Source organism: Somniosus microcephalus, unplaced genomic scaffold, assembly GCF_052327205.1.
Source record: "Somniosus microcephalus isolate GS21.2 unplaced genomic scaffold, FLI_Smic_1.0 unresolved_chr1, whole genome shotgun sequence".
In the NCBI taxonomy this organism is placed as follows: Eukaryota; Metazoa; Chordata; class Chondrichthyes; order Squaliformes; family Somniosidae; genus Somniosus; species Somniosus microcephalus.
In genome coordinates, this window is record NW_028225179.1 from 115,344,516 (window position 1) to 115,356,779 (window position 12,264).

Sequence of the window (12,264 nt, forward strand, 5' to 3'; positions counted from 1 at the left end):
ATTACCCCTAACAGCACTGTGGGATTACCCCCTAACAGCACTGTGGGATTACCCCCTAACAGCACTGTGGGATTACCCCTAACAGCACTGTGGGATTACCCCTAACAGCACTGTGGGATTACCCCCTAACAGCACTGTGGGATTACCCCCTAACAGCACTGTGGGATTACCCTCTAACAGCACTGTGGGATTACCCCTAACAGCACTGTGGGATTACCCCCTAACAGCACTGTGGGATTACCCCTAACAGCACTGTGGGATTACCCTCTAACAGCACTGTGGGATTACCCTCTAACAGCACTGTGGGATTACCCCCTAACAGCACTGTGGGATTACCCTCTAACAGCACTGTGGGATTACCCCCTAACAGCACTGTGGGATTACCCTCTAACAGCACTGTGGGATTACCCCTAACAGCACTGTGGGATTACCCTCTAACAGCACTGTGGGATTACCCCTAACAGCACTGTGGGATTACCCTCTAACAGCACTGTGGGATTACCCTCTAACAGCACTGTGGGATTACCCCTAACAGCACTGTGGGATTACCCTCTAACAGCACTGTGGGATTACCCTCTAACAGCACTGTGGGATTACCCCCTAACAGCACTCTGGGATTACCCCCTAACAGCACTGTGGGATTACCTCTAACAGCACTGTGGGATTACCCCAAACAGCACTGTGGGATTACCCCCTAACAGCACTGTGGGATTACCCCCTAACAGCACTGTGGGATTACCCCTAACAGCACTGTGGGATTACCCCTAACAGCACTGTGGGATTACCCACGAACAGCACTGTGGGATTGCCACCTAACAGTACTGTGGGATTACCCCGAACAGCACTGTGGGATTACCCCTAACAGCACTGTGGGATTACCCCTAACAGCACTGTGGGATTACCCCTAACAGCACTGTGGGATTACCCCTAACAGCACTGTGGGATTACCCACTAACAGCACTGTGGGATTGCCACCTAACAGTACTGTGGGATTACCCTCTAACAGCACTGTGGGATTACCCTCTAACAGCACTGTGGGATTACCCCCTAACAGCACTCTGGGATTACCCCCTAACAGCACTGTGGGATTACCTCTAACAGCACTGTGGGATTACCCCAAACAGCACTGTGGGATTACCCCCTAACAGCACTCTGGGATTACCCCCTAACAGCACTGTGGGATTACCTCTAACAGCACTGTGGGATTACCCCCTAACAGCACTGTGGATTACCCCCTAACAGCACTGTGGGATTACCCCCTAACAGCACTGTGGGATTGCCACCTAACAGTACTGTGGGATTACCCCAGCAGCACTGTGGGATTACCCCTAACAGCACTGTGGGATTACCCCAAACAGCACTGTGGGATTACCCCCTAACAGCACTGTGGGATTACCCCTAACAGCACTGTGGGATTACCCCTAACAGCACTGTGGGATTACCCACTAACAGCACTGTGGGATTGCCACCTAACAGTACTGTGGGATTACCCCGAACAGCACTGTGGGATTACCCCTAACAGCACTGTGGGATTACCCCTAACAGCACTGTGGGATTACCCCTAACAGCACTGTGGGATTACCCCTAACAGCACTGTGGGATTACCCCTAACAGCACTATGGGATTACCCCCTAACAATACTGTGGGATTACCCCAGCAGCACTGTGGGATTACCCCCTAACAGCACTGTGGGATTACCCCCTAAAAGCACTGTGGAATTACCCCTAACGGCACTGTGGGATTACCCTCTAACAGCACTGTGGGATTACCCTCTAACAGCACTGTGGGATTACCCCTAACGGCACTGTGGAATTACCCCTAACAGCACTGTGGGATTACCCGCTAACAGCGCTGTGGGATTACCCCCTAACGGCACTGTGGGATTACCCTCTAACAGCACTGTGGGATTACCCCCTAACAGCACTGTGGGATTACCCCGAACAGCACTGTGGAATTACCCCTAACGGCACTGTGGGATTACCCACTAACAGCACTGTGGGATTACCCCTAACAGCACTGTGGGATTACCCCTAACGGCACTGTGGGATTACCCCCTAAAAGCAGTGTGGGATTACCCCCTAACAGCACTGTGTGATTACCCCTAACAGCACTGTGGGATTACCCCTAACAGCACTGTGGGATTACCCCCTAACAGCACTGTGTGATTACCCCTAACAGCACTGTGGGATTACCCCTAACAGCACTGTGGGATTACCCCCTAACAGCACTGTGGGATTACCCCTAACAGCACTGTGGGATTACCCCTAACAGCACTGTGGGATAACCCCTAACGGCACTGTGGGATTACCCCCTAAAAGCAGTGTGGGATTACCCCTAACGGCACTGTGGGATTACCCCCTAACAGCACTGTGGGATTTACCCTAACGGCACTGTGGGATTACCCCCTAAAAGAAGTGTGGGTTTCCCCCCTAACAGCACTGTGTGATTACCCCTAACAGCACTGTGGGATTACCCCCTAACAGCACTGTGGGATTACCCCCTAACAGCACTGTGGGATTACCCCTAACAGCACTGTGGGATTACCCCCTAACAGCACTGTGGGATTACCCCCTAACAGCACTGTGGGATTACCCCCTAACAGCACTGTGGGATTACCCCTAACAGCTCTGTGGGATTACCCGTAACAGCACTGTGGGATTACCCCTAACAGCACTGTGGGATTACCCCCTAACAGCACTGTGGGATTACCCCCTAACAGCACTGTGGGATTACCCCCTAACAGCACTGTGGGATTACCCCCTAACAGTACTGTGGGATTACCCCCTAACAGCACTGTGGGATTACCCCCTAACAGCACTGTGGGATTACCCCCTAACAGCACTGTGAGATTACCCCCTAACAGCACTGTGGGATTACCCCCTAACAGCACTGTGAGATTACCCCCTAACAGCACTGTGGGATTACCCCCTAACAGCACTGTGGGATAACCCCTAACAGCACGGTGGGATTACCCCGTAACAGCACTGTGGGATTACCCCTTAACAGCACTGTGGGATTACCCCTAACAGCACTGTGGGATTACCCCTAACAGCACTGTGGGATTTCCCCTAACAGCACTGCGGGATTACCCCGTAACAGCACTGTAGGATTACCCCCTAACAGCACTGTGGGATTACCCCTAACAGTACTGTGGGATTACCCCCTAACAGCACTGTGGGATTACCCCTAACAGTACTGTGGGATTACCCCTAACAGCTCTGTGGGATTACCCGTAACAGCACTGTGGGATTACCCCTAACAGCACTGTGGGATTACCCCTAACAGCACTGTGGGATTACCCCCTAACAGCACTGTGGGATTACCCCCTAACAGCACTGTGGGATTACCCCGTAACAGCACTGTAGGATTACCCCCTAACAGCACTGTGGGATTACCCCTAACAGCATTGTGGGATTACCCCCTAACAGCACTGTGCGATTACCCCCTAACAGCACTGTGGGATTCCCCCTAACAGCACTGTGGCATTACCCCCTAACTGCACTGTGGGATTACCCCCTAACAGCACTGTGGGATTCCCCCTAACAGCACTGTGGCATTACCCCCTAACTGCACTGTGGGATTACCCCCTAACAGCACTGTCGGATTACCCCCTAACAGCACTGTGGGATTACCCCCTAACAGCACTTTGGGATTACCCCTAACAGCACTGTGGGATTACCCCTAACAGCACTGTGGGATTACCCCTAATAGCACTGTGGGATTACCACTAACAACACTGTGGGATTACCCCCTAACAGCACTGTGGGATTACCCCTAACAGCACTGTGGGATTACCCCTAACAGCACTGTGGGATTACCCCTAACAGCACTGTGGGATTACCCCCTAACAGCACTGTGGGATTACCCCCTAACAGCACTGTGGGATTACCCCCTAACAGCACTGTGGGATTACCCCCTAACAACACTGTGGGATTACCCCTAACAGCACTGTGGGATTACCCCTAACAGCACTGTGGGATTACCCCCTAACAGCACTGTGGGATTACCCCCTAACAGCACTGTGGGATTACCCCCTAACAGCACTGTGGGATTACCCCCTATCAGCACTGTGGGATTACCCCCTAACATCACTGTGGGATTACCCCTAACAGCACTGTGGGATTACCCCTAACAGCACTGTGGGATTACCCCCTAACAGCACTGTGGGATTACCCCCTAACAGCACTGTGGGATTACCCCCTAACGGCACTGTGGGATTACCCCCTATCAGCACTGTGGGATTACCCCCTAACAACACTGTGGGATTACCCCCTAACAACACTGTGGGATTACCCCCTAACAGCACTGTGGGATTACCCCCTAACAACACTGTGGGATTACCCCCTAACAGCACTGTGGGATTACCCTAACAGCACTGTGGGATTACCCCCTAACAGCACTGTGGGATTACCCCTAACAGCACTGTGGGATTACCCCTAACAGCACTGTGGGATTAGCCCTATCAGCACTGTGGGATTACCCCAGCGGCACTGTGGGATTACCCCCTAACAGCACTGTGGGATTACCCCCTATCAGCAGTGTGGGATTACCCCTAACAGCACTGTGGGATTACCCCCTAACAGCACTGTGGGATTACCCCTAACAGCACTGTGGGATTACCCCCTAACAGCACTGTGGGATTACCCCCTAACAGCACTGTGGGATTACCCCTAACAGCACTGTGGGATTACCCCCTAACAGCACTGTGGGATTAACCCCTAACAGCACTGTGGGATTACCCTCTAACAGCACTGTGGGATTACCCCCTAACAGCACTGTGGGATTACCCCCTAACAGCACTGTGGGATTACCCTCTAACAGCACTATGGGATTACCCCCTAACAGCACTGTGGGATTACCCCCTAACAGCACTGTGAGATTACCCCCTAACAGCACTGTGGGATTACCCCCTAACAGCACGGTGGAATTACCCCCTAACAGCACTGTACGATTACCCCTAACAGCACTGTGGGATTACCCCCTAACAGCACTGTGGGATTACCCCCTAACAGCACTGTGGGATTACCCCTAACAGCACTGTGGGATTACCCCCTAACAGCACGGTGGAATTACCCCCTAACAGCACTGTACGATTACCCCTAACAGCACTGTGGGATTACCCCTAACAACACTGTGGGGGTGGGGGGTGCGGTGATGTTGTCTTTTCCTGCTGGAGGGAAAATGGGGGTGGGCGGGGTGATAGCTGATCGGCCGCCCGATTCTGCACCGACCGCTCTTCATTTGCACCGACTTCAGTGGGAACGAAAAACGGGTCGGGTGCAAAACAGACGGCCCATCCGGCATTTCCAAAAGGCATTCGATAAGGTGCCACATAAAAGGTTGTTAAGCAAGATAAGGGCACATGGGGTTGGCGGTAAGATATTAGCATCGATGGAGGATTAATTAACGGACAAAAAACAGAGAGCAGGGATAAACGGGTTATTTTCCGGTTAGCAGGCTGTAACTAGTGGGGTGCCGCAAGGACCAGTGCTGGGGCCTCAACTATTTACAATCTATATTAACCACTTAGATGAAGGGACTGCGTGTAATGTATCCAAGTTTGTTGACGATACAGAGCTAGGTGGGAACGTAACCTGTGAGGAGAAGAGCCTGCAAAGGAACGTAGACAGGTTAAGTGAATGGGTAATAAGGTGGCAGATGGAGTATAATGTGGGGAAATGTGAGGTTATTCACTTTGGTAGGAAGAATAGAAAAACAGAATATTTTTTAAATAGTGAGAAACTATTAAATGTTGGTGTTCAGTGAGATTTGGGTGTCCTCATGCAGGAAACACAGAAAGCTAGCATGCAGGTACAGCAAGTTATAAGGAAGGCAAATGACATGTTGGCCTTTATTGCAAGGGGGTTGGAGTATAAGAGTAAGGAAGTCTTGCTACAGTTGTACAGGGCCTTGGTGAGACCACACCTGGAGTACTGTGCACAGTTTTGGTCTCCTTATCTAAGGAAGGATATACTTGCCTTAGAGGCGGTGCAACAAAGGTTCACTAGATTGATTCCTGGGATGAGAGGGCTGTCCTATGAGGAGAGATTGTGTAGAATGGGCCGATACTCTCTGGAGTTTAGAAGAATGAGAGGGGATCTCATTGAAACTTACAAGATTCTGAAGGGGATTGACAGGGTAGATGCGGAGAGGTTGTTTCCCCTGGCTGGAGTGTCTAGAACTAGGGGGCATAGTCTCAGGATAAGGGGTCGGCCATTTAAGACTGAGATGAGGAGGAAATTCTTCGCTCAGAGGGTTGTGAATCTTTGGAATTCTCTGCCCCAGAGGGCTGTGAATTTTGAGTCTTTGAGCATATTCAAGGCTGCGATAGATAGATTTTTGGACTCCAGAAGAATCAAAGGTTATGGAGATCGGGCGGGAAAGTGGAGTTGAATTTGAAGATCAGCCATGATCTCATTGAATGGCGGAGCAGGCTTGAGGGGCCGAATGGCTGACTCCTGCTCATAATTCTTATGTTCTTATTGCTTGCTGTGCATAAATTGGCTGCAGCATTTCCTACATTACAACAGTAACCACACTTCAGAAAGTACTACACTGGCTGTAAAGCACAATGGGACGTCCTGAGGCTGTGAAAGGCGCTCTAGAAATGCGAGTCTTTTTTTCTTTCGGATTAGAACATCGAAATATGTCCGTGTTACCTGGACTGAGAGCCGTGAGCATCCGTTTCCAAACCGTGTACTGAAGCGGGCCGTTGAATTCATCCAGTGTCAGAGCAACGGAAACGCTTCTAGCATTCCCGGATTCGCCACCCGACCTGTTCAAACATTGTTGGGTATTTAAGGGTCGCAATGAATATTATTTAATTCAAATAAAGCTCAGTCATCGGGGCACTCTTATTTAGCTCCAGCTGCACTGTGATTCATGAGCAATTTTTGTCATAGATAATACAGTTTGTAATTTAAAAAAAATTTAAAAACAAAATAGTGGACTTGGTTACATAGAAACATAGGAGCAGGAGTAGGCCATTCGGCCCTTCGAGCCTGCTCCGCCATTCAACGAGATCATGGCTGATCATCCAAACCCTAGCACCCGGTCCCTACACCGACAGCCATCCCACCCAAGCCCTATCCCCGTAACCCCGTAACCCCACGTATTTAATCCCCCTAACACTAAGGGCCAATTTTTATCATGGCCAATCAACCTAACCCGCACATCTTTGGACTGTGGGAGGAAACCGGAGCACCCGGAGGAAACCCACGCAAACACGGGGAGAATGTGCAAACTCCACACAGACAGTCACCCGAGGCCAGATTTGAACCCGGGTCTCTGGCGCTGTGAGGCAACAGTGCTAACCACTATGCCACCGTTAGATATGGTGCGCAGGATTTCCTGGGTGAACATACTATGCCACAGCAAAGAATTCCTTGATGAGGAGATAAGTAAATAGTGCAAAAGCTTGTGGCACATTCTGAAGTAAATCAGTACAATTGTTCAGCTTAGTGGACTGTGAACAATATATTGGTAGAGCCCCATTTGGAGCACTGCGTTCAGTTCTGGGCCCCGCACCTCAGGGAGGATATATTGGCCTTGGAGGGGGTTCAGCGCAGATTCACCAGAATGATACTGGGGCTAAAGGGGTTAAATTGTGAGGACAGGTTGCCTGGACGAGGCTTGTATTCCCTTGAGTATAGAAGATTAAGGGGTGATCAAATTGAGGTGTTTAAGATGATTAAAGTATTCGTTGGGGCAGATAGGAGAGAAACTACTTCGTCTGGTGGGAGAGTCCTTGAATAAGGAGGCACAACCTTAAAATTAGAGCCAGGCCGTTCAGGGACGATTGTCAGCAAACACTTCTTCACGCAAAGGGCAGTGCAAATCTGGAACTCTCCCCCGAAAAGCTGTCGAGGCTGGCGGGTCAATTGAAAAATTTCAAAACTGAGATCAAAAGATTTTTGTTGGGTAAGGGTATTAAGAGATACGGAACCAAGGTGGATAGATGGAGTTGAGATACAGATCAGCCATGAGCTAATTGAATGGCGGAACAGACTCAAATTGCTGAATGGCCTCTTAGTGTTAATATTAGGTGGTATGTAGGAACCAGTGAGCGCTCTCCAGCACAAATTGTCATGAAGCTGACACCTCTGTTGCTCATCATGATATTGATCCAGTACCTCACTGCAAAAGGCTGTGGGGCTCAACTGAAATTGTCAAGTCTGAGATTAAAGGTTTCTGTTAGGTAATGGTCTCAAGGGATAGGAAGCTAAGGCGGGTAAATGGAGTTGAGTGCAGATCAGCCATGATCTAACTGAATGGCAGGAGAGGCTCGAGGGGCTGAATGGCCTCCTCCTGCTCCTATCTGCCAATGGACAGGATAGAGATAGGTGATGAGAAGCAGGTAGCTGGGGTTTAATTCTACCAAAAAACGATATACTAATGATACTATTTTGGTCCCTTCAATTAAAAAGGTCATTCTGATTCCTATGCTCTTATACAAGAGGACGTTGCATACCTGTCAATAATGGGAATGGTGTCCTGAAACACAAGCAGAGGAAGAAAGTCAGAGATAAACTTGCGAACAAAGTTGACAACACACCTAAACTTTTTTGAACTAAAAAAACCCAGATATTCTGTGAGGCTTATTTCTCCTTTCATTTCTTTAACTAAATCAAAGTGACAGGGTGCCAAAGCAGCCTGCTTGATTGGCACCCCATCTACCACCTTAAACATTCACTCCCTCCACCACCGGTGTACCGTGGCTGCAGTGTGTACCATCTACAAGATGCACTGCAGCAACTCGCCAAGGCTTCTTCAACAGCACTTCCCAAACCCGCGACCTCTTCCACCTAGAAGGACAAGGGCAGCAAGTGCATGGGAACACCACCACCTCCAAGTTCCCCTCCAAGTCACACACCATCCTGACTTAGAAATATATCGGCCGATCCTTCAACGTCACTGGGACAAAATCCTGGAACTCCCTCCCTAACAGCACTATGGGAGTACCTTCACCACACGGACTGCAGCGGTTCAAGAAGGCGGCTCACCACCACCTTCTCAAGGGCAACTAGGGATGGGCAATAAATGGGGGCCTTGCCAGCGACGCCCAGATCCCATTAATGAATTAAAAAACACTTGTTTCTGGTCTGCTCACAGGCTGCGTCCTCATCACGACCAGAATTCATTCCACTCTGCACCATTCACATGAAGTTTAACATTAACGTCAACACCCAACTCCTACTGATACACAGCATCGTCAGTTCCCGGTCTGCGGGAAGCCAACGGATCAAAAATTATTGCCAACTCGATAAAAGTTGGGTAATTTTTCCCACTCAAGCAGTTGCAATGAGGGAGGGGGGGTGGGTAATTTTAACCGAAGTCACCGGGCGAGAATCCCACGGGATCGGGTGGAACGCCGGTTTTACACCCCTCCCAATATTGACCTCAATGGGGAGTGTAATTGAGCAGGGTTTAAAACCAGAGTCAACCCCCCTCCGCGCCTGCCGATCCCGTCAGTTTCCCGATGGGAGGGTTAGTTTAAAATTGTCCCTGTCGTGCATGGCGGTTTGATTTCCTTTCATGATACTTCAGGGTTATTCTCTGGCAGCGCAGTCACTTTCATTCCTTTTCTCCCTAACTGTCCTTTTTTTACGCAGGGGCCAGAGGTGAGGTAATAGCGAAATCCTGCCCCTCTCCCTGCCCCCCCCGCAGTATCTCTAAACCACTACCATTCACCTAAGTGCCTGGTAAGTTTACCAATGCAGTCTCTTTATCGTGTAGGAATGTTTGTACCTGCAACAATAATTCCATCTCTTGTACCGTCTGTCTCCTCTGTATATCGATTATCTCCTGGTTAATTGACGTGCTTTCGTCCAGCAATTTCTTCAGGTTTTCTTCTATTCGCTGTGTTGTGGCCTTCTCCTTTTCTTCCAGTTTTGTTATCAGAGCCAGCTTCTCATCGCTCAGAAACTGCTGCATTTCATTAAATTCAGTCTCAATTCGCGCCCGCAGGCTGCCTGCTTGTTTCTGTTAAAGTAACAACACCAACTTGCGATTTACTTGTACTTCTTGCAATCTAGTATACTGTATTTGCTGCTCACGATGCGGTCTCCTCTACGTTGGGGAGACCAAACGCAGATTGGGTGACCGCTTTGCGGAACGCCTCCATTCAGTCCGTAAGGGTGACCCCGAGCTTCCGGTCACCTGTCACTTTAATTCTCCGCTCCATTCCCACTCAGACCTCTCCATCCTCGGCCTCTTACACTGTTCCAATGAAGCTCAACGTAAGCTCGAGGAACAGCACCTCATCTTTTGATTAGGCACTTTACAGCCTTCTGGACTTAACATCGAGTTCAACAATTCAGACTTTAACCCCAGCCCCCATTCTTCAGGCTGTTTATGATTTTGCCATCCCCATTTGCAACATTTTGGGGGAAAAATTCAGTTGGTTGCACCTCCCGTTAGCGCCTTAGGAGGGTGCCAAGTGGGGCACAAAACAACTAGCGCCCGGGCGCGGCGATGTTTGTGCCGCTCGCGAAATTAACTAGACATTTTGCGGCGGCGCTAAACACTACTGCCACGATCTCCTGCGCCGGCAGATCGTGACGTTAGTCGAGTGCGCAACGCACCGGTAGCACCACAGACCGGATATTGAGTGGTGCCCCCAGCCTTACCGCCTGCCGCTAGCAACGACAGGTTGAGGGGAGCGTTATGCTGTCAGAAAGGGACTGGGGGAGCGCTATTTAAAGGCGACCGCTTCCTGCCTTTTTTTGTCGGTGACATTTTTGCACCACGCATTCTGAGAGAGAGAGAGACTTCTGGAGAGATTCAACGCTGTGTGAAGGAGTTTTGGGTACTGAGCAGCACTTTGCAGGTTTATTTGAATTTGCCCTTCCTTGCTTCGCCAGCGCTCTGAGGTAGCGCCTCGCTCCTCGGACTTTGCGCCTTAAGACAGGTGTGAAGCACCTGATTTAGCGCGCCAATCACCTCCAGGGGCGATAAAAGCCAAGTTTGCTGTTGGAGGCGATAATTAGCGCCAGGTGCTAAACTTTGCGCACAGCCGATAACGGTGCCCCAAATGGGGCGATACCGAATCTTTTCCCCTTTATCTCTCCACAGGTGCTGCCCTGACCGGCTGAGTGTTTCCAATATTTTCTGTTGTTGTTTCAGATTTCCAGCGTCCGCAGTATTTTGCTATTGCATTTATATGGAGTTTGGTTACAGCTCAGCCATGATCTCATTGAATGGTGGAACAGGCTCGAGAGGCTGAATGGCCTCCTCCTCCTGTTCCTATGTTCCTATAGCGCCTTTAACAAAGTAAAACGTACCAAGACCCTTCGCAGGAGCATTATCAGACAAAATTTGACACTGAGCCAAGTAAGGAGATATTAGGGCAGGTGAGGGTCAAAGAGCTAGGTTCGAAGGAGCGTCTTAAAGGAGGAGAGAGAGGGTGGAGAGCTGGAGAGGGTTTAGGGAGGGAACTCCAGAGCTTGGGGCCTTGGCAGCTGAAGGCATGGCCGCCAATGGTGGAGCGAAGGAAAGCGCTCGAGCAAAGGGAGTAGTTGATGATGTCACTGAATACCATCCAATGAGAGATAGTTGAGGTGTCATGAGTTAGGTTGGGAGGGACCGAAGGAAGGAAGTGCTGGAACTCCCAGAGGAGATGAGTCTAATTAGGATCGGAGAGACAGAGGAGAATGTGAGGTTACAGGTGGAGCAAGGAGGTTGGTCACTTTAGGGCATGGGTGACTTTGAGCCAGGAAGATGCTAAAACTAAGAAACTGATTGTATCAGTTTTGTAGACAAGGAAGTACATAAGCTCCTCTTAGGAAATACAAGACCATCAAGGTGAGGATGACAGGAGAGGGGTTGCCGTTTGAAGGAGTTGATTTGCGGTAGGGAAGATGGGCTTTGGTTGTCCGTGTCCTCTACGATGATCCTAAAGTAGTAAGTAGAACTGATTGTGGGAAGCAAAGAACGATATTGCTTGAGGTGGCCAAGTCAAATCTGGTGAGCAGTGGGCATGTATGGTCAATCCTAAAGCCCTCAGACTTGAGATCGCAAAGGTGTCAAAGATTGTACTGAAGGAGAACAAAGGGGCTGAGGCACTACGAGGGGCTCAAGGGTGAACTGGAAGCAAGACATCTGTTTAGCAGGCTGGTCAGAGGCAGTGAGGTTCTGGCAGGAAAGAAAGGAGATCTTGCATTTATAGAGCGCCTTTCACAACCTCAGGACGTCTCAAAGCACGTCACAGCCATTAAAGTACTTTTGAAGTGCAGTCACTGTTGTAGTGTAGGAAGTTCACTAAAG

General features: G+C 49.8%; 1 protein-coding gene across 1 annotated transcript in view; it reads right to left on the reverse strand.

Moving 5' to 3' along the window:
- Positions 1 to 5,577: 5,577 nt before the first annotated feature.
- Positions 5,578 to 12,264, reverse strand: part of LOC147095727 (E3 ubiquitin-protein ligase TRIM7-like) — a 38,773-nt gene continuing 32,086 nt past the window's right edge. Inside the window, exons 3-6 of the mRNA XM_085973704.1 lie at positions 9,748 to 9,981; positions 8,471 to 8,493; positions 6,660 to 6,775; positions 5,578 to 5,594 (exon numbers count right to left, since the gene is read on the reverse strand). Coding sequence (XP_085829830.1) covers positions 5,578 to 5,594; positions 6,660 to 6,775; positions 8,471 to 8,493; positions 9,748 to 9,981 — 390 coding nt within the window. The remainder of the gene's footprint in view (positions 5,595 to 6,659; positions 6,776 to 8,470; positions 8,494 to 9,747; positions 9,982 to 12,264) is intronic.